At 29.4% G+C, this 26149-nt stretch overlaps 1 protein-coding gene across 1 annotated transcript in view; it reads right to left on the bottom strand.

The window, feature by feature from the left end:
• Positions 1-2469: 2469 nt before the first annotated feature.
• LOC118193794 (nose resistant to fluoxetine protein 6-like) overlaps positions 2470-26149 on the bottom strand; it is a 50034-nt gene continuing 26354 nt past the window's right edge. The window contains exons 11-15 of the mRNA XM_035364940.2: positions 21909-22058; positions 13487-13613; positions 10440-10614; positions 6391-6533; positions 2470-4545 (exon numbers count right to left, since the gene is read on the bottom strand). Of these exons, the coding sequence (XP_035220831.1) occupies positions 4411-4545; positions 6391-6533; positions 10440-10614; positions 13487-13613; positions 21909-22058 (730 nt within the window). The 3' untranslated portion in view covers positions 2470-4410. The remainder of the gene's footprint in view (positions 4546-6390; positions 6534-10439; positions 10615-13486; positions 13614-21908; positions 22059-26149) is intronic.

Here is a 26149-nt window from a genome sequence, read left to right as displayed (position 1 = left end):
ATTTGGGATTTCAGATGCCCATATTCGCAGTAGTAATTCAAAATTGGATGGCTCTAGATACTGTTGTTTTATCACAATGCGAGAAATATATATAGATTTATGCAGATTTTTCATTATTTAATTTCTTCAAATATAATGCAGGACTCTAACATTTGGTGGCAACAGTTTGAAAAGTGAACCCACATTTATAAGAGTCAGATGCAAAATGCCAAAACGAAAGTAATAGTCCTTCAGGACTCCAATCACTTTGGACTAATATTTAAAAATATAGTATAAAGAACATTATTTGAAAGATGGAATGAAGTAATTTTTTTTCCAGTCACGCACAATCTAAAAAGGGAAAGGAAAATAGGTTGCTATATATTAAGAAGTTCGCCAAGTGAACTATTCTTGGTGAAAACTGAAAAAAGTGCCAATATAAATGTTTGAATTTCTCCATAAATTTTACAAAATTAAATATTTAGGCATAATTTGAGTAGTAGAATCGAAATATGTAAAAAAATTGGTATGTTATTTCAGAAAAAAGTCCGATTTTGTGTCAAAACACTTATGTTAGAATAGTGCTATATACAAATCTAATATATATCCCAAGTCACGCTTTCAAGACATGAAAAACGCAATTTTAATTTTGTCAATGGGCTCAGAAGAACGGGAGATATAGAACTGTTCCATTTTTTTTCACAGTGTACATATTTTTTACCCTTAAATGTAATTGTAATTACTTTGATTAGTCATTTGTATATTAATAAAGATTAACTATGTAAAGTTTAATTTTATAAAAACACTTTTTTCTAAAACTCATTGAAGTAATTGCACTTTATGTAATAGTTCTTTTTCTGATTTAAAAACTGAATTCTACAATTAGTAAATTGGCTAATGCTCATGCAAGTATTCTTTAAATTAAAGAAAAATTATCAAGACTGAACCTCTGGTTTGGTTCTTATATAATTATATGAAAAAAAGGTCATGTATGTTAAGTAAAACAAACATAAAGCAATTAAAATGCCTACAAGTATTCCATCAAATCAGTTTGAGTCTAAGGTTGAATTTTATCTCAAATTAATTATCACACACTAGCCAGCTTCCTTTTGGTATAAATAATAGTTCTCTTTAATTTTTTGAACAAATGGTTTATTGGTCATCAGTTGCTTAAAACTAAGAATTTGCTATTTTTTTTTAATTGGGTTAAAAAAAAGGGGGAACCTTTCACTAATACTAAAACTGCTTTTGTTAGTCTAGTGCCAGCTGAATTGGTTGAAAAGGCTGTAACGCAGATCATCTTATGAATTGTGCCCAAAGCTTGTTGTTATAAGAAAGATAATGCAGCCTAGAAAAGTGAACCCAATCTGAATGCATAACCCAAGCACTAATAAATGATATACATATAAGGGATAAAAAGAAGACAAAAAATTAATTAAACAGCAGAAATTCTGTGAAAATGCATAGTATTATGTATTTATTTATATAAGTAGATCTATTATAACATGAAATTCATGTTGTAATAGATCTACTTATAACATTTATGAGTAGATATGTCTCAATACTTGATAACATGTATCAGTACTTTATAACATGAAATTCATTGAATATTTTTTTTCTTGAATTATATAAAATATTGTTGAATTTTTTATGGAGCATAATTTTCCAAATCTTTTTTTTTTTTTTTTTTTTTTTTTTAGATGTTGCTGTTTATGTATATAATATATACAATCTGTTACATGGTATATGTAGATTCTCATTCTGTCAATATTCTAATATGAAACATAACAATGTGAATAACTGTGCATTCTTTTCAAACTTTGATATAGTCATTCATGATTACACTAAAAAGGTAATGAATATCAAATCACAATACAAATAAAAATCTCAAAATATTTGAATCTGAACCTCTTTTAAAAAAGTTACATTTAAAAAACTTTTAAATGTAATAATCATAAATGTATAAAATATTATACAATCTGACCTTAAACACAATTTTAGTTTCATACCTAAAACGTAATCATAGCTTTGTTTAGCGAACATTCATCTCATTATACACATTTAGGTAAACACCTTATGAAAATACATGAAAATTATGATAAGCATTCTAGTCTAAGAGTTAATGGCTGATAAGTTTAAAGTCACAAAACATAATAACTTATATTTACAATGAACTGTTCAAAATGGTAAAATAAAATAGCAGGAAAAAATTTTGATGGGAAAATTATTTCAATGTAAATGCCCCGCATACATATTTAATAAGAAAAAGACTTAATTATGTAATGTAGCTATACACGAGCAGTACTTTCAATTTTGCCAGGACATCAAATATGTGAAGTAGAAAAGAATTAACACCTCAAGGTTTCCTCCAAAGTATTTAAAAACAGGGGATAGGTAGGCACTTCTGATTTTAAACATTAAACTCTGATTTATAGAGTATTTTAAATTCTCAATTTATCTTTTAAAATATAAATTATTAAATAAAACAACTATAAATGATAAAATTTATTCAATTCAATTTTATCAACAAACAATTATTCATTTTATACAAAATGCTAATATAATGAACACAATGCAAACTGAAATTAAATCATGATTTATAGTTTTCTTCAGGAAATGCTAGCAAATTATATATTATTTAAACAGCATATTTTATAGAAAGAAATTAAGCAGTAAACAGGAAGTTTTAAGTTTTTCACAAAGGACTAATCAAATACATGATATCTAGATATACTGAGAATAACAGACTACATATCTGGAATATAGCATACCATAATTTTAATTCCAAATGATAGTCATTTTGTTAATTTAAAACACTAATCAAATGTCTTACGTGCAGTAAAATTGAATATGTGAACTGAAACAATTTCCTTATAAAATAAGAGTTATTACATTAATCATCAGACTACTGAGTTATATAATGTGTACTAAAATTATATGCTTTAAAACTTTATGAAGTAATGAATCACTAAATTTTACATGAAAGACATTATGAATTAAAAAAACCATACAGCACACATGATATTACTTTTAATCATGTACATATCTTATGTTGGAATGACAGATACTTAGCTATGTTAAATACAGTACAAAGTCCGTAATCCGGACTCGGTCGGGACTTCGGCGATTCCGCTTTAGGGGTTTTTCCGGATTATAGATCATCTATTTAAATCTGGTAAGATGGCATGCAGAAATTGTACAATCAAAAATATGAAACCGTAATTTATGAAATAAAGAGCAATTTTGGTCTAAAAGGTATCAAATTTTACAAAAAAAAAAAAAAAAAAAAAAAAAAAAAAAAAAAAGCAGCTTAATATTTATTTGTTTACTTTATTAAACATTTCTTTCAACGCGCGCATGCGTAAAGCTTAATGCATGCGCATTCTTTACGCGCATGCATAAAGTTTGTGGCTTTGAGGTCCGGATTATAGATCATTCCGGATAATGGACGTCCGGATTACGGACTTTGTACTGTATTATCTTTAATTTAACAAGTCATTTAAATGACAGTTTGGCAATATTTTGATGAGATAGAAGTACATATCAACACAGGATACTCCTTTGTACATACAGTTCAGTACCTCTCAAAGTTATTATTTTAAGATTTTGATATATGAACTAAGACATGAAACATTTTTATTAATATTAGACACAATTTTTAATTAAGGTTTTTCTAAATGAAAAATACTGGCAAAATGTGGAAGGCAATTTTATTTTTACACTTCCATTTAACATGAAATAATATCACTAATAATAAAATTAAATTTTAAAAAGTAAAATCATTAATCAAATATAAATTCTACAGAAAATAATTTTGTGTTTAAATTATAGCAAAATTATAAGTCCTTTGGAGACAATTCCTTTTTGGCAAGAAATGCAAATTATTAAAATCAGTTTTATATGACTTTTAGTTGATTTAAGTGAAATAACCTAATAAACAAATTAAAATTTAAAAGCTGTCATATACTTGTTTATTATTATTTTTTTTTTAAATTTTTTAAACTGATTTATCATGCACATATTTTTTGTCCTCAATCCAAAGAACAAGATCATCACAAATTATACTAATAATTTAAAAATTAAAATTTTCTTTAAAACATTTTATATACTATATTATATTTTCAATAAAAACTATTTTTATATTTCAAATATTAAAAATATGTACAGTACTTTTTAATATATTGCTTAAAAATTTTTGTATCAACATAAATTTCTTAGTCTTTGGCTTAACAGCTTGTAAAAATATGAGAACTCAAAACTATACATAAAAATTAAATTGCAATGTAATAAAATAAATATATTTAACAGGAATATCACATACAGATCTCTCAGATACACACACACTGTACAAAATGAGAGCACTTTTTTACAAAACATAAACAGCATTTAAATTAAAAAATATTTTTAAAAAAACTTAAAATTCTGACTACATTAAAGTCTTGTTTCTGTTTTTGGAAATTTACTTCGTATTAACTTTTCTAAGCAAATAATCGGAGATTCAAATATCAGAGATACGGGTAGAGCTAGTCCATATGTTACAACTAAGAATCCTAAATAGTACAGGGTCTGAAAAAGAAAATATTTACTTAGTTCTAACCCAATAAAAAGTCAGCACAAGATTTAAAAGGAACACTAAATATTTTTTAATAAAGTATGCAATAATATTTACATTCTGTGATCAAACTTAAAAACAAAAGTCTAGATATAATTTATTATAAAAAATGCTTGGTAGAGCACATGTATGGATATATTCTAGATTTTTCACTTCAATATTAAATGAAAAATCAAAACCATTAGCATTAAGTATAAAATTTCTTATTTTAAGTTATCATAAAGTAGCATATGCTATGCTGTGAAATAAGATTTAAAAAGTCTTTATTTATTTATTTATTTTTTAGAAGTAGTAAATCATGAATATTAGATGTATGTTTCTTCATAAAAGAACTATTGATTACCTTACCTTTGCTGCTAGCAACACTGTCTGATGGGGAAATTAAATTTAATTGAAAATTAAATAATACAAAAATACGATTTGATAAATTGTTTAATCTAATACTAATGGTCCTTCCATAAAAAATTACTATTTTTATTTTGTAATAAATTATTTTATAGAAATGCAGTAGACATTCTATTTCACAATTTTTGTTTACTTGAATGCTATTACAGTCATATAACTACAAAACCAACTTTTAGCTTAGCATGTGGGGGAAGTGAGTAGCACATCTTTAAGAATTATAAATATTCTAAGCAGAACTGCTTTCTAGACTCACTAAGGAAGTGTTGTAATTCCATGCACTTTATGATATTGCTTATATTACATGATATATTACTTTTCCATTTTATTATCCATTATATGCATTTTATTGTATCCATTATTATTATTATGCCTTGTAATAGCCATTACATAATCCCTAATGCAATATATTTCATATAATTTTACTGCTCTTTTATACAGTATGTCATTTGGCAAAAGTGAGTGGAGAAGACCTTTGAATGCTGGTAGTTTGACATGGGTTCATATTCCATCAAACAAGCAAGTTGTATGAGTGTTTTTGTGAATTTTCTTATATTTAACATAAATAGAAGGTAGTTTTTCTTTATTAGAAAGTTCTCCATGAAAGCCTCCGTTCCTTAAGCAAATAATCCTCATGTGCTTTATTTCCATCAAGTAGCCAACTTGACTAACTTGACTAGTACACTAAATCTTATTGTAATAACAAACAAGAAAAATGTATAAGCATGTCTAGCAGGTCTTTTTAAATCCTGAACCTTAATCTAGGACAGAGGAATACTGTAGCAGTAATAAGTACCGTTAAGATATTAAGTTTTATATATTTATACTGAATTTTTATATTTAAGTTTCAAATCTTGATACATCATAATTCTCAAGTATTTCCATTTTCTTTCTCAGGAAACTTTTTAATTAAACTGAAATGCACGTTTTGAACAGAATTTTTTTGTAAATAATTTATCCACAAATTTATAGATATAAATAAATTAATAATGACCTGCTTTCACTTATAATTAACATCACATTAAATGGACAAAGCAGTTTACGGATGAAAGATTGAGACATGTGACAAATCAGATTAGCTAAAATTAAAAATAACAACAGAAATTTTAGTGGAAAATTGGATTTTTTTTTTTTTTTTCCTTCTGTTTACTTTAAAAACAAATGTATAGCCATTAAAAGACAAAAACAGATGCAAAAGAAATTTTTTGATTCAAATTTTCATAATCAATAGCTGATTTCTTGTATATCTTAAAAGAAATCTCTGATATACACATACATATATTTTTTAAATAGTATCAAAACATCACATAGTTAAGTAATCAACTAATTCAGAAATAATATTTTCAAAATATATTCATTTAAGTGCTTTAAAACCATACACATAATCTGATACAGACCATGGTTGCATGAGAGAAAACGAGAAGACTTCTGAGAGATGAAAAATAGCCCGTCAGAATCATGGGATGAATAAGATAAGCACAGTATGTCAATCTACTTAACGGTATGAAAAACTTGTATGAAAGAATGCCATCAACAACAGCTGAAAACAAAACGGTGGAAAAAAGAAAAGTGAATATGCTACATTTAATTTCATATATTACATAAAATACATATATACACATTGAAACTATTAAAAACACATAAAAAAGTTTTGACTACGCTATCAATATTTTTGTCGCCTGTTGTCATTTATCATTTCTCACAATGCTGATATTTGTTGCCAGGGCTAGAACAAGAGAGAGGCCATTGCCCTTGGTGAACTACTAAGAGGGATACCAAACTATTCTACATGGTTGAAATTGCAAAACAATAAAAAATATGAAGTGGACATCACGATTTCCTCGCATGGCCTATTAAATTATTATTATTCTTTTGATTTAAAGTTATTTTCTCGAATTATTCTAACTTCAACCGATCTCAAACCGATCCCTGAAGATAAATAGAAAATGATATCAAAAATTACAAATTGTGAAATTAAATACTTAGTCAATTTTTATTCTGTGGGAATCAAATTCCTTGTATTCTTATTTTTTCATAAAGAGTATAAAACTTTCCCAAATACAAGCATAGGAAACAGGAGATCGCATTAAAAGATTTCGTTATTTACCAAAAATTTTTTTGTTTTGAATTTGACGTTGTCAAAACATGAATATTTTTGTCATTTAAAATACCTCTGTTTTTTTGGTGCATTTAGACTTGTTTCCTTAACTTATTCTAACTTAAGTAACCAATCCCTGATGACAAGTTAAAAATGACATAAAAAATTCCAAGTTTTGAAATTAAATCCTACTAAATTTCTCAGGGAGTTAAACTTCTTGCAATTTTATTTTTTCATAACGAGTATAAAAATTTCACAAATATAAATATAGGAACCGGGAGAAAGCATTGAAAGTTAGATTTCGTTATTTGTCCCAAACTAATTTTTTTTTTTTTAAACATGACACTGTCAATTTTCATCATTTAAAACATTAATGCATTTTTACTGCACTTAGTTTAAACTTGTTCCCTCGAATTATTCTAACTTAATTAACCAATTCCTCAAGTCAAGTTAAAAATGACATAAAAATTTTCAAATTAAATATCCTGGCCATTTTCATAATTTAAAACACTTCTGTAACAGGAAGTAGATGATTAAGACCAACGTTCGCAAAAATAAAGGCCGGGTAAGAAATTTCAAGCTGGGCAAGGCAGTTAGGTATATGTGTATATGCTTGGAACTGCCGACTGAAATAAAAAAAGCGAGATGCACAACTAGATTTTATAGCCCCACATACAAAGTTCTACGACTAATAGATTTTTAAGTTATGCGAGATAATACATTTTAAGTGAGACTCACACACTCTACCTATTTAGTCAAACAAGTGAGGATGAAATATGATGCCAACAAAAAAAAATCCACCCCCCTTTTCTCTCTTTTACACCAATTCTAAATTAGTATTACAGGACCCATTATGTTCATATATGCTACACTTCCACTCATATTCATACCCTGAAAAGCTCTATCTACTATGCAAATTTCATACTTATTGACTATTGCTTTGTGGTATTTGCGATTTTAATGGGCAGTAGTATAAATAAAAATATAATAAACAAAATAATTATTTAATAATATAAATACATTAATTATGGTTTTACATTGATCCTAAACGGCATTATAGGCATACTGCATTCGCATATGCACTGTATTGCTAATAATTTTCATGTCTTACTGTGCTCTACATATAATACAAATTTCATACTGATTAGCCTTTCTTTCACAGTGTTAAAGTTATAATGGCCTGCAGCATAATTCAAGAAATTAAATCATAATAAACTAAACAATTATTTGATATGAATTAATTGATTAATTTTCATAATTATCTGCCTTTTTAAATACTTCATAGAGATACAGACCTTTTTTAATGTCAAATTTTTATTCTACAATCTTTTATGAATTTAAAGGAGACATTAAATGCAATTTTGGGTTAAAAACAACACTAATTTAATTAACAACAATAGAATTAATGACATTCAAAGTTCTTAAAAGTGCCATGTTTTATTTTCTACTAAAACTAAACTAAAATACTTTATATACTAAACAAATCAAGAAATTACATTTGCTTACTGTCTTTACTAAAATATAAAATTATTTTAATGGGAAATGACATTTAATCATTAATCTTATCCTTTTCTCAGCCATATTTAATTGTCATAAAAGCCCTATTCAATTATTATGAAAAAGCACATTTTAAAGGAACATTATATTTCTAAGTTATTTATGCTAATTTTTCATATCCTGTCTGCTTCAGGTCTGTTCCTGGTAAGATGTGACAAATCAATATTCAAATATTGCCAGGCAGATCATTACTATTTTAGATATTACTAGAACTGGCTGTGTTTATTTTAAAATGCTAGTACAATGTATGCATGCATGTAATCTTTCATTTTAAATTTTATTAACGTTGAGTCATTAAGGTTTGATAAAGATATTTAAATAACCTTAGATTAAGATAAGCAAAGAAATTTACTCTGCTATGGAGATTTAAAATTTGCTATTTAATGCAGAGTAGAAAATGGAAGACCCTACCAATTTGTTTTTCTATTCTTTGCTGACTAAATGGCTACAAAAGATAAAAATTAACCTGCATAGTTTATGGCAAACATTAACAAGCTGTGAGTGCTTTAAAAACCACTAAACAAAATTTACAACATAAGATTTCTGGAACTTTTCTTTCCTTTACACAACAAGATCTGCTCAACATATTTTAAAATACTGTTTACGTACAGTTTTTTTAATGTATAATTTTTTTATTATATTACTTGCTACTTATCGTTATAATTAATTCAAAATTTTATTAATACTAGCTGCCTGTATGATCAGCTAGCTGTCCCTAAAATAGCTATAAAAAATGTATATGTAATAGTTTTAATGAATAACTGATGCAATTTAATTAGTTTTTATATAACATTTCTGGTGCACATGCTTATGTAACAGTGAAAAATGTGAAGTTAGGTTATGTATAAATTATTTAATTATAGCAAAGCACGTGAGAGCTAACTGCTTAAGGGGTGTCTTGGTGGAGAAGTTTCCCAGGAAAGTTGGCTTGTATTCTTATTACACATGGGCAAAACCACAAAAAACCAACCATGCAGCTAGACTATTCACCTCAAATTGAGCTCGGGTCAAATGAACAGTATTCAATGACTTCAACCGCTTGGCCACTAGCAGGGCCATGGCAAAACTTAAAGTGAAATGCTTTATCATACGATATCTAAAGTACTTGTAATAAATAATAATAAAGCAATAGTATGTGTCTCAGTCAAATAATATAGTAAATTTGTCATTTTAAATGTACATACCTAACATAATTTTGTTTCCTCATATATTTCTTTGACTATTTGACAAACATAAATTTTGCAATTCTAATTATTTCAAGGGAAGCACTTTTCATTCTCACTTTTGTTAGCCTACTATTTTGTTATCCTATAACGAACTGCTAGTTGTATTAAAGTTGTTCAATATTTGAATAAATTACATTAAAAAGTAAATATTTTGTTCATGCTGATTTCTGTTCTGCAAAAATTGTTACTTAGTACATTACAGTAAATTAGCAGATAGCCTTAGTGTGCTTTGCTTTAATCAAATAGTCAACATAACCATAACAGTAAAAAATTGACAAGATTTTCTTCTGTAATATATAGTTGCTAGTATATTCCACACATAATATAGGATAACTTTTTTTCAATATTACTTATAACTAGAGAGTTATGAATTCTGGAATAATTAACTATAACATTAAATATTTTTAAGATTTGTAACATCAATCAAAAAATTATATTTATAAAACTCATATCTGCAGTATGCGTAATATGGTTACTGTCCAATATAATTTACATCAAACGTTAATTGTAATACTTTATTTTTTAATACAAAAATTACATATTGAAAAAATTATGAACCACTGACCTGCTTGCTTTGTGAGGCAAACATAAATAACCCAAGCCAATCCTCCAGCAAAACATATTCGATTGAAAGCATTGTAGAAACTAGTTGCCAGTAAAGATGGGTTGCTTTTGTATAAGCCATAAACAGAAGCTAATGTAATAGCTGAAGCTACAATCCACCCACAACATAAAAAGATCTGAGGAACAAAAAAAGAAATGAAGATTCAAATCCAAACTTTTTACAGAAAAACATTCACCAAACTGTGGCATTCTTAAAAAGCAAAACACCTTTTCCCAAACTGAAAAATTAAACTTACTAGGATGGCGGATTCATGCAGAAGAATTTATTGAGTGACTTAACACTATTTACTAACAATATTAAGTGCGACAACTTTATGCTTCTATAATTTCTTAAAGCGACATAGTAGAAATAATGTTTTTAAAAAATAAATAAACTTTTCAAGAATTTTTATATATTTTAATATGTTTGTGCGAAATTAACTCAGAATGAACACTGCACAAAAATCCTCATATGCTGACAGCTTTAGCAATTTAATAATATACTTTTAACTTTAAATTCAATTAATTTTATAACCTAATTTTTTACACCTGAGTTCAACTTTTATTTTCTTCAATAAAATTCAATAACATTCATTAAATACATTTATCAAGCAAAAGTAACACGTTTTCTCTATGCCTAATCAACAAAATTAATTGATTTTCCTCCATTTTAGCTCATTATGACTACTTACCAATAATTCATTTTATGTCAGCTGTAGTATTTGCAGTTGTTCATTATCTATACCAAAAGTTACTACAGTCGATTCCTGTTAATCGGATCACATCGGAAAGTGATCGTTTTGGTCCTAATAAACGGCTGGTATGATTACACGAACATGTCCTACTATACACAACTGCATACACAACTGGTAAACTCCATCCTAAGTCCTTTAAAGCAGCGAGGCTTAGTGCTTTTTCCTACAACCAACAGCTTCCTCTTGTCCGTTCCTGACATGTTTGAAGTAGCACAAAACAGTTACGCGATCCATCGCTTTTTTGAAGCCAGAAAGTGCAATATGTTTGTAACTTAATGAGCCATCCGGTGTAGCACGATAACACAGCCCAGTCTCATCAGCATTGTAGATGTCATCTGCTGAAAAATTTTCAAGAAGTTCGGGCAGTTTTGTTGATTTCCATTCTTCAGCATTTGCACTATCAGCACTTTCTTTCTCGCCATGTTCTTTCTTGAATTTTATGTCATGTCTAGATTTCCATCAAGACAACCAACCGTCCGTAGCTTTAAAGTCGTTGTGGCCCAGCTTTTTAGCGAGGCCCAGCTTCTGCTTTGCATTTTAACAATGGGCCGCTTACTCGCACAGATTGTCCAGTAACAATGGCAAAACATTCATTAAGGGCCTTGCCTTCACGCTTCCGTTTTTTGGAAGTTCCTCCTTGTCCTTCCCATTGTGCTCATTCTCTTGTTTTATCAAGGGCAAAATTGTAGTTTTTGCGAATCCGGTTATTTCCACCAACCGACGCTGACTAGTGTTTCATGGTTGTTGCATGACCTTATCCAGGAAACCAATTTTTTCAGCTAACGTCAAGTCCCGTCATGGCATTTTGGCAGGGAAGACAAGACATGCGCACAGTTCACTGACTAAAGTGGTCTGAAGAAATCTTGGTGCTTCGGGTTCAAGATGTTGAGGTCAAGAGGGAGATAAAATGCTCGCCATCCAAAGCTTTGGCAGTAAAATCATCCCATACAGGTGATGAAATGACAGCTTTCTCGTGTAACCTTTAATCATGATTGACAGGCGAGAATTCCTTTCAGGTGGAGCTGGACACTCTATTGTTCATTTCCTGGAAACTCGGAGGCGCAGGTCAAAAAAAGGTCAAAGAAAATGGTGCACATGTTTACCTTCCACCGGATTTCCTTTTGTCATGCATTTTAAGGAATTCCTGACCTTTGATAAAGCATTTTCCTAGAGAGCCACAATGTCCTCCAATATGTCGCAGACCACCTGTACATCCGCTGTATGCGCCCAACTTGTGTCTTCTGTTTCTTATTCGCTTTCATGTTTTTTGGTCCAATTAAATGGAATTTTGGTCCAAATAAGCAAATAATATTAGGCTTACATACATAGGATTTGTTTCGGTTCATTAAGATTTGGTCTGAAAAGTGGCTGGTCTAATTAACTGGATTCAACTGTAATTGATTTGCATTAATGCAATTTTAATATTAAAATTTTTATAAAATAAGATTTTATTTAAAACTCTTAAAATAATTAATGAATGAAAGGACAAAACAAGAGAATAAATACTTCTCTTAACAAAAATCATCTTCAATTTTATATCAAGAATAATAAAAGCATGTGGCACCCTTGATAAATTTATAAAGGTAATGTCTTTTACTTTCGATAATTCAATTTAATTAATAGATTTTTGTTACTTAAACGGCCACAATTTTATTATTCATGGTATGAAATTGTATGTGAATTTTGTACATGATAGTATTTTAATCTCTTTTCCCATTAAACTATATGATATATTATTTTCCTCTTTTTAATTCATTAATTATTTTATGAGTTTTAAATAAAAGCTTATTTCATAAAAATCATTTTTTAAAACTTTTTAAATTACACATTTTTAGTAAAAAATACATTTGTAAATATGTGAATATAGCTGAATAAGCTATATTCACATATTTACTGAGCTCTCTTAACAACATTACATTCATAGCATGATTGTTTATATTAGTTAACATTTTATAATGATAAAAACAACAAGAAAAAAACAGCCAATTAATATTAAAGTTTTTAAAATAAAATTAGAAATAATAATTATTACTTTTATTTCAAATATTGTTCAAAACCTACTCTTACATGTCATCATTTCTTTAAGTCTTCAGGGCTCATTTTATTATGTTCAGCTATTTAAAATGTCTTAAAAAATTTTAAAAAAAGTTTAAAAAAATATTTAAAATGCCTCCTTTCTTACATTTTTTTAATTACTTTCTTAAACTAATTCCACTGCTAGCATAAAAAATGAATTCTAATAAAACATACTTACCCAATTATCTTTGCCTCTGTTGCTCTTTTTGGATTTAAATAGCAAATATCCCAAAAACATTCCGACTAAGTACGGACCTATTCTTGTGTATGGTTTTATATACAGTTTTTCAAAGTAATCAGAAAATCTGAAAATACATAATTTTTTTTAATAGGAGGTGACATATAAAACATATGCTAATTTTTATTTAATAAAAATTCAAAAGCACGCAAGAATACCATACAAAAAATCAATTGAAATTTAAATGCTACATATAAAGTAAACTGAAAAACTTATCAAGATTTAAAAACACTTTTTAAGCTTATGATCTTAATTTATATGAAAATGCAAGTGAATGCTTTTTTTTTAACAGTCTGCTCTTTGGGCTCTTTTTGGTTACAACCAGAAACTATATATTTGACAAGCACAAGATATTTAACTCACCATTTTTTAGATTTTGATAGTAATTAGATCTATAATTATTAGGCAGTTGAATTAATAAAGGTCACTGAACTGCCTGTTACATGATCAGTGTGCATGAACTGTGTATTATATAGTTATTAGATATTTGAAAACCAAAACACTTGGCAGCTTTAGGGCAGCTATGGCAATTGTATGTAACCTAGAAATTCTTTACTCAGCATTGCAAATTATTTTTAGCTGTGGACACAAGGTGCATCTCAAATAAAATTTTAGCTAATATTTTGTTAAGTTACTTTTATGTTTTTGTTCTTACACTGACAATAATTCACTTTAACTGTTGTGTAACCTAAGCTCGGCCATTGATTTAAGTCTACCTCACAAGAAAATTTGGTACTATTCGGTTTTGAGAGCCATAAAAAATCGCCAAACTATTGTTGATGCCAGTGCTGCCAAAAATAATTGCGGCAACCCTAATGCAAGAAAGGAAGTATAATAGTAAATAACTATCCAAGATTCATGTTTTAATTTAGATGAAAGGTTAATTTCATATAATACTTTTTTATTATTATACCGTATTTATGCGAATCTAATGCGCATCCCCATTTTAAAACTTTAAATAATAAAAAAAATGTTTGTCGGCGAATGTAATGCGCATCAATGGTATGAGGAATTTATTGAATCTTATTTTATACAAATATGGATTTGTATATAAACTATCAATCAATGGTATGATAATTTTATTTAAATTTAGATACCATATTTTATACAACAATGGATTTATACATAAAGTAGCACAACATAGAATTAACCTATTAGTGGGCTATTGTTATGTGAAACAATCATTGTTCATTACCACTACCGTATATACGGTACCTATCGTAAAATATGAACATGAAATAAATCGTAACATTTTTATAGCTAACAGTTTCTACAAACCGTGATTAATAGTAATCGTCTTTATTCACTAATGTTTTCATTGCTGGAATCCTCGCAGCTCTCTTCGTCAGAAGCAGATTCATTTCTTCTTTCCTCATCGTCATCCCACAGCCAACTCTATAATGGCCTTGAAGCGCAAAAGTCACGTGATCGAGATGGTCGATGTGTTGTTGTGGTAGTGTATGGTTGTGAACCCGTGGTCGTGGATTTTTTGGATGTATATTTTGCTATTAAGTGATTTTAAATCACTTACGCTAAGATAAATAATATTTTTATCTATACTTCGTTTTATACTTTTTTAATTTTTAGATTTATTTGGGAAAATTTGTAGCTGTTCTCAATCCTATTCAAGTAATGTCGTTTCAACATAACATCGAATACGTTAGTTTGGACGTATTCGATGTGTTGTTTTGAATAGTGTTGTTTTGAATATTTGTTTGGAATAGTACATTAGGAATTCCTTATTTTGATTATTTCTTTCTAATAACATATTTGACATTGTGTCCCAATAAAAGAAACTTTATTACCACAAACATTTCAGGCATTAATAACAACTACAGATGCATTCATTCAATTGATTCCATGTTTGTTTCAAAAGTATGAAGCTGAATACATATTGTTAGGAAAATTTCAAACTGATGCTCCTGAATCACGTTTTGAAATGTATCGGCAAATGTCAGGTTCAGAATATTAAATAAATGACCTACAATTATTAGAAAATGAGAAGAAGCTTCGTTTTATAATTTCATCATCAAATATGAATGTCCCTTTTACCAGATTATGATAAGGATTCTATCTTTACTTTTGCGAATATTAATTGATTATTCAAATTTACTTATTAATGATTTTTTTATAGAAAATGTTTCTTCTGATATTTTAGCAGTGCTAGTTTTTGTTTCAGGTTATGATGCCATGAAAAAATTAAGGGTGATAAAATGCAATATTTGCCAGGACTTGTTGCAAAGTACTCATTCAGTAGATACAGCAGATGATATTTTTGGTTTTCTTAAAGAATTAGATAAGGGGAAAATTAAAAATTTTCCATCTGAAGTTACTCTATTAAAATCTTCAATTGTATATTTCTTATTTGGTGAAATTCTTAAAAACATGGAAAATGCATTTCTTATGTCAGGAAAGCAAATGGATATTTTATATAAGTTATCTTGCATACAGTTAGTACACTATACAGTTACTTTAATTTAACAGATTCTTGCACTTGTGGAATGACTTTACAAACTCGGTTAGAAAATATGTTTGATAACTTGTAAATAAAGTTCGTATGTGGTTAAATAATTATACAAAATATAAAAATGACAAAATTAATATAAAATGTTCATATAAAAATGATAAAAAATTTAATTAATTTCAGTTAATAACTCAATTGTTTATTTTGATTTATGCTTTGTTTCTGCATAGATTATGTATAATATGTAGCATGTATGTATATGGTACAGCTCCAAGTTTTATGAATTTATTTTTAATAGTGGTATAGGCCTGTAATTTGGGGAAATCACTTTAAAAAAAACCACTTATCTCTTAGATGGTTTGGAAAAAGTGATTCAACATAAAATTGGAACTGGTACAAATAGATGGCTATCCTTTTTTATGAATGCAATTAGCATTTAGCTCTTTGAAATAATCTTGAAAGATTTATTTATAGTATAACATGCATGTAATTTCATCTTTATATTCAAATTTTCTAGCATTTAAGGAATTTTAATTCATTTTCCTGTTTTGATAAAATTGAGATATGCAGATTTTATTAGTGAATGGAGTGAAGAGAGATGACTATGGGTATTTGGCTTCTAAAAATTTATATAGCTGATGCGATGGTAGCAGCATGGAGTTTTACAAAATAATTCTTCCCTTAATATTTATTTTACTAGTATGAAAATCTAAAATTTGCATCCATAAATCTATTGAATTCCCCCCCTTATGTGGATTTTATATTATTTTGGCAATAAATTTGATTCAGATTACATAAATGAATTTCATTTTTATCAAAATTACATAAAGTTCGTATGTGGTGATTCTCAATGATATTTTTAGTTACATAAACGAAGTACAAATTGTTTAAAAAATTATTGAAGATATGCATTTTTACCGCCTGTAAAAATATTGCACTATGAAAAATTTAATGTTAACCATACGACCTACTCACGTTTATTAATTTTACTTATATTTATAAGACAAACTACTATTTTCGGTAAAGTTTAAATCTGGGATTATGGTAAAGAGAAAGAGATTGACTATTTCGATCACGGGACCTTCCGAAACTGATTTCGCTTCAAGGCCATGATACAGTCGGCTGTGCGTCATCCTCGGCGTTCCAGAGCACGTCATCTTCACTGCCATTCAATGAATTTGAAATGCAGCATTTCTTGAAAGATTTCGCAATCATTGGATCTTCGATGCTTTTCCAGGCAGCAGAAACCCTGAAATTGTGCAACAATGTGCGGTGCAGTACGCTTAATTTTTCCTATCGGGGTCAATTCACGGTTTGGATCACAAAACCATTTTTCGTACTCCGCCTGAACGTACCTCTTAAAAAGTTTATTTATACTAACGTCCAGTGGTTGTATAACACAGACGTCATCCCTCCAGGAATGATTACAAGATCACTGCCTAGGCTGCGCGTGTTCTTTTTTACGTCGTCGGTGAGATAAAAACGAAATGCGTCCAGACAAATCATTGATGGTGGATTGAAGAGCCTACCGGAACGGCGTTCCCATACATTTCGGAGCCAATCAAGCATTAATGATTTCGTCATCCACCCCTTCTCTTGGTTTCGAATCAGGACATCATCTGGGAACAGCTTTTCATTCTTAGGTGTTTTAAGGCTTGTTTTCCGTTTGAAGATTAAGAAAGGGGGAAGTTTGCACCCGTCTGCTGTTATTGCCAGCATCACTGTTACGCGTTGTTTTACACATCCCCAAGTTTTAATGATAACTTCCTTAGTCTCCTTCTCCGTAATGGTGTAGTTATGAGGCATATCAAACCAAATTGGCGTCTCGTCAGCGTTGCCAATTTGCTCCATTGAAAAATTCTTTTCCTTCCGAAGTGTGATGACATACCGCTGAAATGTTAGTAGTTTTCCCTCAAAATCTGCAGGAAGCTTTTGGCATATTGTTGTACGGCGTCTTAGAGATAAGCCCATCCGCTTCATAAACCGATCCACCCATCCACGGCTAGCCTTAAACTCTTGTTTCGGTATTCCAAGAACTTCAGCCTCCTCTTTTGCTTTATTTCTTATGGTGTCACTAGTCACAGGTTGTTCATTTTTCTTCCTTTCACGTACAAATTCCAAAACTTTTTCTTCAATTTTAGGGTGTCTTCCTTTGCGAGAGCCAATGAATTTCTTTCTACTAGCTTTAGTTGCAAACAGTGCCAATTTGTCTTGCCCCTACAAGCGAACACTGCTCTCAGCTACGTTGAACTCTCCCCTGCCTTTCTATTGCCATTTTTTTTCAGCATAAAGAATTACTTTACGTTTGAAAGTAGCGTCATATGACATTCTCCTCTGTTTGCCCTCCCTTTCGTGACTACGTACTCTGCAGTTTGTATCCTCTATGCAATAATGTGTCAACGATAAATGTAACGGTAAATCTAGTCGACAAATACAGTAATCCATTGTTACGATTTAAATTTGGTGGACGTCATCGGTGAACTTTGCACTCGAATCTAATGCGCCATCGAATCTAATGCGCACCCCAATTTTGAATATTACATTTGGCCAAAAACGATGCGCATTACATTCGCGTAAATACGGTAATTTATATAAAAAAGGCTAAACATCACTGAATGGAAGCATAAGAGTAAATAACTATTTCAGATCATTATTATAATTTATGTAAAAACTGCTAAACATAACTGAATGGATGCCTGCATCACTATTTCGCTACCGAGTTATCACTAAAGCATAATTTCATCTCGTTGGTTGTTCAAACATAATTTTCTATAATGAATGATGCCTTTTCTTTGAAAAAATTCCCGATAAAGTGCAGAATTGCCCACTTATTTGTTTGCCGCTTTTTACAAGGGTAAAAACAATTGGATTTTTGTCAATTTTCTTTTAATTTTTAAGTGAAAATAGATCGATGTGTACATAGATAAAGGGTGTGTGCAGTGCCATTTTTGTGCAATTCTGTGATTTTTTTTTGGGGGGGGAGAAGTGAAAATAGGTCGATGTGTACATGGATACCGAGTATGTGCAATTCTTAAAAATGCGTCAAGCAGTGGGTGATTCTGCACTTTACCCAAAATTCTATTGCAGACTTTTCGTCATGGGCAATTCCCAAATTGTTAAATCCATAGGATATCAAAAAAGGATTTAAAATCAAAAAAAGGATTTAAAAATTGAACTAATATTTCAATGGTGTCTCAAGAAATATAGAACTATATAAACTTACACAATCTGAAATCAGTGCGTATGCTAGATTTGTCGTTTTTGCTGCGCATACACTTTCGCTTTTTTTACGGTCCTCAAAACGGAATAGTACCAAAAAGGTAAAGTCAGAGAAACAAATTCGAACAAAAATTTAAATTAGCTAACTTTTTATTGGAGATAAAAATGCTAGGCTGGTAAAGTAATCTCCCACATTTACTGGAAATACAACACATAATTGTAAGCTAATTTAATGCAAAACAAAGCATATAAATCAAGATGGATACTGGTCACATACACAAATCTAGTTCTTAATGAAAAAAAATACTGCAAAATATATTCAGTTATGATTAAGAAACTAATGGCTTTCATTAGCATTCAGTTATTAAACGATTTACACTTTCTGTTACATATTGTTACGCTATTTTCTTCCTTCATGTTCGTACGGGGTTCGTAGATTTGGAGTGAATAACGACGACACTTGATGAGGTATCGAAACACGCTTTATTTACCAATATTAATCAGATAGCTTCAAAATCACTTTTACAGTTGTCGAACTGTTATAAACACGCTGACACGTTCAGTGATACAACCTTCACACTGTCAAGCAATAACGGTGGAGACAGCTTCACTGCAAAGCACTGGAGTACAGCTCCTAACTCTGCTTGGTCGTTCTCGGAACTCCACGTACTCTTGAGACTCCCCACACGATGCACTTGACGATACACAAGAGTATAGCTCTTGACTTAGCACACTCTAAGACAAAACTCGACGATGCACTAAAAGACTCTCTCGATGCACTGGACAACAAACTCGGCGCTAGACTTCGAGACACTCAATGACTGACTATCAGCTCGCTAGATGAGGCACACTCTAGCTGACTGCGGACCAGCAGGGTTTATATAGCTTTCGGCTTGTGTTCGAGAACATCCTGGGCTAAACCGGTAAGAATTCGTTCCAGAAGGTTCTCCATCCGTTCATGGCATATCACCTATTTTCTCGCCAAATGAGGCAACCCTAAAACTGCTTTGCGGAGGAAGCTATTTCACCGCTCCTGTACATTTTGTAACAATATGAATTCCACAGTCTCATCTATTATTAAGTGTCCACATGATGCTTCTAAGCAGCATATAAATGTGAACTAAAATTAAAGGGAATGTTTAGCACTATATAGCAATTCCCATATCATCAGCATTGTAGAAATCTCCAGTCAGAATCCCAGAAGCTGCTTCAATAACTTGCCTTCATTTAAATACTAATTCGTCATTCATAGATACAAAGATCAAAATACTGAAATGTAAGCTTTTTTCCACTCACTATATAACAGTTCTGAATATCAAAAGGCAAATTCTTTTCATTTTTCCATGTTTTTGAAAAGGTTTTCAAACAGGAAGATATTTTGCTTTTACTTACATTTGCAAACAAGATATAAATTTATAATTTACATTTTTGGTGGTGAAAATTCATATGGAAGCAATATGCAGTGCTTTTATCCCAATTTTCATCAAACCTTGCAAAATCAAGAAAAATATTAAAATACAGCATTTTGTACTGCTAACAATCTGCTAATCTTCTTAACTTCTCAGAAACAGAAAATTAAGAAATGTTTCTTTTCATATATGTATAAATGCTTATATAATTAACTTCAATTGATATCTATTGAACTAGCTTTAGGAAAATTTGCAATTAAAATAAAATTGCTACGTGAAGATGCATGGAATAATTTACAGAAATCATCAAAATTCTGTTGAAGAAGTGTAAAACACGCATTTGTGATCTCTGCAGCATCATTTAACATTTAACAAAGTATAATATTTATAATTAGCATTTGTACATGTATTCTCAGCTCAGGGAAAGGACCACATGTTCTTTGCCTAAGCTTCCATTGATAAAGTTATATTTAGATTCACAGCAGCAACATTTTGCTTTGTAATACATAAATTTTATAAATTTAAAATGGAATATAGAAACCTACTAATAATTCAAACATACTTTTAAAATCAGAAATTCAAGAACGCACAAGATTTGATTTATGCCACAATTAAAGAAATATGCTATTGCTTAAAAATTGAAAATAAGATGAGATAAAGAATTTTACAATAATTAAATTAGGATGAAATAAAAATTATACAATAATTGTAGGGTTTATTTTAATCAATACATTACTGTTGATGTTAAAGCCTGTGCTATAGTCCTATTGCTTTATCTACTACACCAGAAAAAATAAAGAGATTTAAATAGGAATAAAAATTTAAGTTTAGGAGACAGAAATGACAACTTCAATCAGCCATACTGAAACTCTTCTTAGTCCAGCATAAACACTATTGCTATCAATTAAAGAATTTTCTCTACTTGAAAATTTTGCTAATGTTTAATCATAAACTAGATGCTGGGATTTAACTTCAAATTAGCAGAGTATGTGCAAGGATATAAATTTTAAACTTTTCAGTTCGAAATAATATTTAAATTTATTGTAGTCAATCATCTTACAGGAAGCAGAAATAAATTTTGTTAGTTAATTTAGTTCTGTACTTTGGGCTTGGTCCAAATAAACCTTTAGTTGCTTTATTTCTACACGGATAGTTAAAGATAAGCTACAAATTCACCTAGTAGTTTAGAAAATTAGATTAGTATTTAGATTGCACCAGATTGAGTTTAAGCTTACTATTTGAATATGAATATGAAATAAATCTATCTTACTTGGCCATAAATTGCAAAGCATTAGTGAGATCTGCAGAAAGAACAGAGTTGAGTCCAGTAATTAACTTATAGTGGTAAGTGATGAAAAAATTGGCCAAACCTGTTACACACAAAGACAATGCAAGGAGTGAATAGCCAATTTTGGGCCACCTAAAATTGGGGAAAAAAGTAAATAGAGAAACAAGAAAAATCTTAAAAATTTAAAGAATATTTCATACAGAGTATCTTTTCAACCATACCAAAGATAATATGAGGTAACAATAAACTCAAATTTTAGGGAGAATAATTATATTATGCAAGATTTTCTTTGGAACAGGATTGATATTAGCCACAGAGACACTAACCTTATTTGAATTTTTTTATATTTACCTAGTAAATTTTAAAACAGTTGTAATTAATTCATTTTAACCCATCATAATAATCTGCACTTAAAACAACTCTTAAAGCAAAAATGTCTGTATTTAATAAATGCATAATTTATTACATCAATATGCATCAAATATCAACCTTATATATTACTGTTAGAAATTTTCAGATTGATCTTACTTGAATTATATGGATTCCATTTAAAGGGCACAAAAGCTTAACTTTTAAAGGCAAAATAATTTACAGCACTAAATTTTCAAATTGCATTTGAATGAAGTGATTAATAAGCTAATTCCTCAGTACCTGAAAAACATTTACATGCATAATTTGTACTATTTTTATACATTATTTATATTATTCATGTTGTGTATGTATAGTCAAACTAAAATATTCTATAAATATTTATAAACATATTTATAAGTTATGAAGCATTCTATCATAAAAATTTCAAATTTAATTTATATTCACCAGTTTCTATTTTGTGGACCTCTTTGGAAAAACTGTATCAATAAATCTTTCTTAGATATTTTTAAAAAGTCTTTACATGCAAAATTTGCTGCAGATGCAATTGTAATTAACAGTCAATTAATTGTAAATTAATTAAGCTAAGCAGTAATTAATTTACTATTGCTTGGCCGTAAATTCTAATATTATACTATTAACTGCTGCTTGAAGTCTTCAGGTAACTAATTTCCAATGTCATCATATCTAAAATATATATTTTGAATTTGAACATACTTTCACATCATTTATCATTATAATAAATAAAATAAAGCTACTACTACTACTAATCGAATAAAGCTACTGTCAATAATATTCTTTAACGGTTGAGAGATTACATGCAAATTTCTAACTTTTACATACAAAACAATACAATATTGAATTAATAATAGGCCATAGTAAAACCTGTCATTTGTTTATAGTCAGGACATATTAAATGCAATTTTTACTTGCAATAAATTCAAATTTTATTGCTAATAAAATTTTTATTGGTCAGAAAAGATTAAAATTGATAAGTTGATCTCGGAGAGAAAAAAATATTATTTATATATTAAACTGTATTTTTTCTCACTAATATATATATATATACATATTAATAAATATTAACTCTAAATAGTTGTATATTTAATGATAGAGTCTTTCAAAGCCGTGAAGTAGTATTCTTAGGTAACTTAGTAGCATTTCTTCACTTTTATATTGTTATACTTTGAAGATCATAAAAATTATTTCTATATATTTAAATAAAAATGTAACAGAAAACGTATTCCGTGGCATTACATAAGAAACATAAGAAAAATTGTGACAGAACTCTAGACCAACTGTGAGCAGCTGTGCCACTCAATAGATTAATTAAATTGTTTTTGAACATGTAATTTAATTGCAAATTTTTCAGCAAAAACAAATAAACATCCATCTACCACATCAAACAAATAAAAAAGCATCATAATTTTTAGAGGGGTTGTGGAAGATAAAGTGAAAAAAATAGATACTTTATCTACCTACAAAACTGTTATGTTAATATTTCCTGAAGTCAAATAGTGAATTTACTTTACAAATAATTTATTATTATGGGAGCAGAAAAAGTAAATAGCTCTGAAATTCTTTTAAAGAACTCCAAAAGCAACATCCATTTCAGTTTTAGAAAGACCAATAATATTTCATACAACAATGAAAATATAGTAATTTTTTTCCCTTTTTTTCATGGCAACAGAATGAATATATGATTTGCTTTGTAAATACAAAGGTGCAATTTTTAAGCTTATACTCAGAATTAAAAAAAAATAATAATGACAATAGTTCAGCAGTTTTTTAGTAAAAGATCGCAAAAGTTCAATAAATATAATCAAACTGCAATATTTACAATTACATGCTTTATCCCTTTTATATTTTTCATATACAGTCCAAAGTCGTTAATTCGGACACCCATAATTCGGAATGATCTATAATCCGGACCTCAAAACTAAAAACTTTCTGCGCATGCGCCGCGTTGACACATGCGCATAGGCGTCTACGCGTGCGCGTAAGACCTTTAACGACTGCGCATATGAGTGTGCGCAAGTGCAGAATACGTTTTCGCGTGCGTGTTTTATGTATAATAGACGTATAAGCTAAAATTATCTAATTATCTATTTCAGTTAATGTTGATGATTGCGTTGTTCCTTTTTCGAATTGGATCCGGCTTATTATTTTTTGCAGACTGTTAGAGCAATTTTATAAAAGTAAGCTTAAACTTTCGATTATATCAAATAGAATTTCCGATATATATTTGTTAATATGTAAAGGATCTAAAGCGAAAGTATGTTTTGAAATCCGAAATCTGTTTATCAATTTCACGCTGCTCGGGGGGGGGGGGACGCAACGGCGGGCGCATAATGAATTCGAAGTTGATTTGTCAGCACTATCCTTATCTTCAGCGCAGATGTTTTTATTTTATTTGGCTTATAATTCCTTACCAAATGTAGTATTTCATCTCGATATGCTCCCTCTTTGATATGATTTAAAACAAGTTTCTCGTCATTATAATTCGCTTCCGATAGCGAAGAAAAGTAACAGAGGTTATTGAAAACGAAAAAATTTCAATTGACAAATTAGTCGGTGTTCTTGACACAGCAATTATAGGACTTGAACAGCGGAACTTTGTAACTGAACAAGAAATTATGTCTGTTTAATAGAATTAAAGAGAAAGTATTATTACATGAAACGAAGCAAAACTTAAACAACTTACATTGAAAGAAATGTTTAATAAAGTAAACAAATAAATATTAAGCTTTTTCTTTTTGCAAATTATGATACCCTTTAGATCATAATTGTTCTTTATTTCATAAATTACGGTTTCATATTTTTAATTTTAGAATTTCTGCATGCCATCTTACGAGATTTAAACTGATGATCTATAATCCGGAAAAATCGATAATCCGGAATCGCCGAAGTCCCGACGAGTCCGGATTAACGACTTTTGACTGTATTCCTTTCTCATTTATTTAAATGATAATGAATATTTTCTTTTTAGTCCGTTTCCTATATATAGCTATTAAATTTGGAATTCAATTACATTTCTGTTTTTGGTTTTAATATGTTGATATACTAAATCAAATTAGAATAATTTTTAAAGTAATTAAACACTCTGAAGGATTTAGATTAATTTAAAGCATTTGAACATTTTTGATATCAGATGAGCTGATACATATTGTTTCGTGCATACGAGTTTGTAATACTCGTAGAATGAATGCATACAGAACTGATTGTAGCTTGATGAAATTCATTTTACAAAAAAACACTTTACAGTTACAGTTCTGGAACTTTGCACAAGAATATTCATAAAGCTCTTCTCAGAATCCAGAGCACAATCATTATCTATACTTCAAACTACTACAAATGTTAAATACAATGCAATACAAAGTGCATCCTAAAAAGGCGATGATTCTATGGAGCACTGAACTAAACAATTCAGAAACAGATACTCTCTCCAGTCTCATATAGTTTTTCTCAGGCCGTTGAGAAATCTCTAGTACTTTTTACTTTTCGAAATTACTGGAAAGCATATGAGGGCGGGATACAGTTACATTTACATATATAGATTAATTACATTTATTCAATCACAATACCACTTACAGTTATACATGGACCAGACCAAAATATCGCAAACAGTCGCCAAGTTTGGTGACTTTTGGCGATTTTGCGCCATATATGGTGACAAAATCGGCAGCTTGGCGATATTTTGCCAATTTAGCAAAATAGCCATTTAGTTAACGTTAATTAGATTGCATTCTAATTTTTCCGGCATAGCTTCACCTCTTTAGATATTCATGTTACATTATACAAAAGATACTACAATTTAACGTATAATTTCACTAAAATTATTTACATATATACAA

The sequence above is a fragment of the Stegodyphus dumicola genome, chromosome 12, assembly GCF_044657685.1.
Source record: "Stegodyphus dumicola isolate Sdum_Otavi_A_Nest chromosome 12, ASM4465768v1".
Taxonomy (NCBI): domain Eukaryota; kingdom Metazoa; phylum Arthropoda; class Arachnida; order Araneae; family Eresidae; genus Stegodyphus; species Stegodyphus dumicola.
This window is presented reverse-complemented; position numbering and strand designations above follow the sequence as displayed.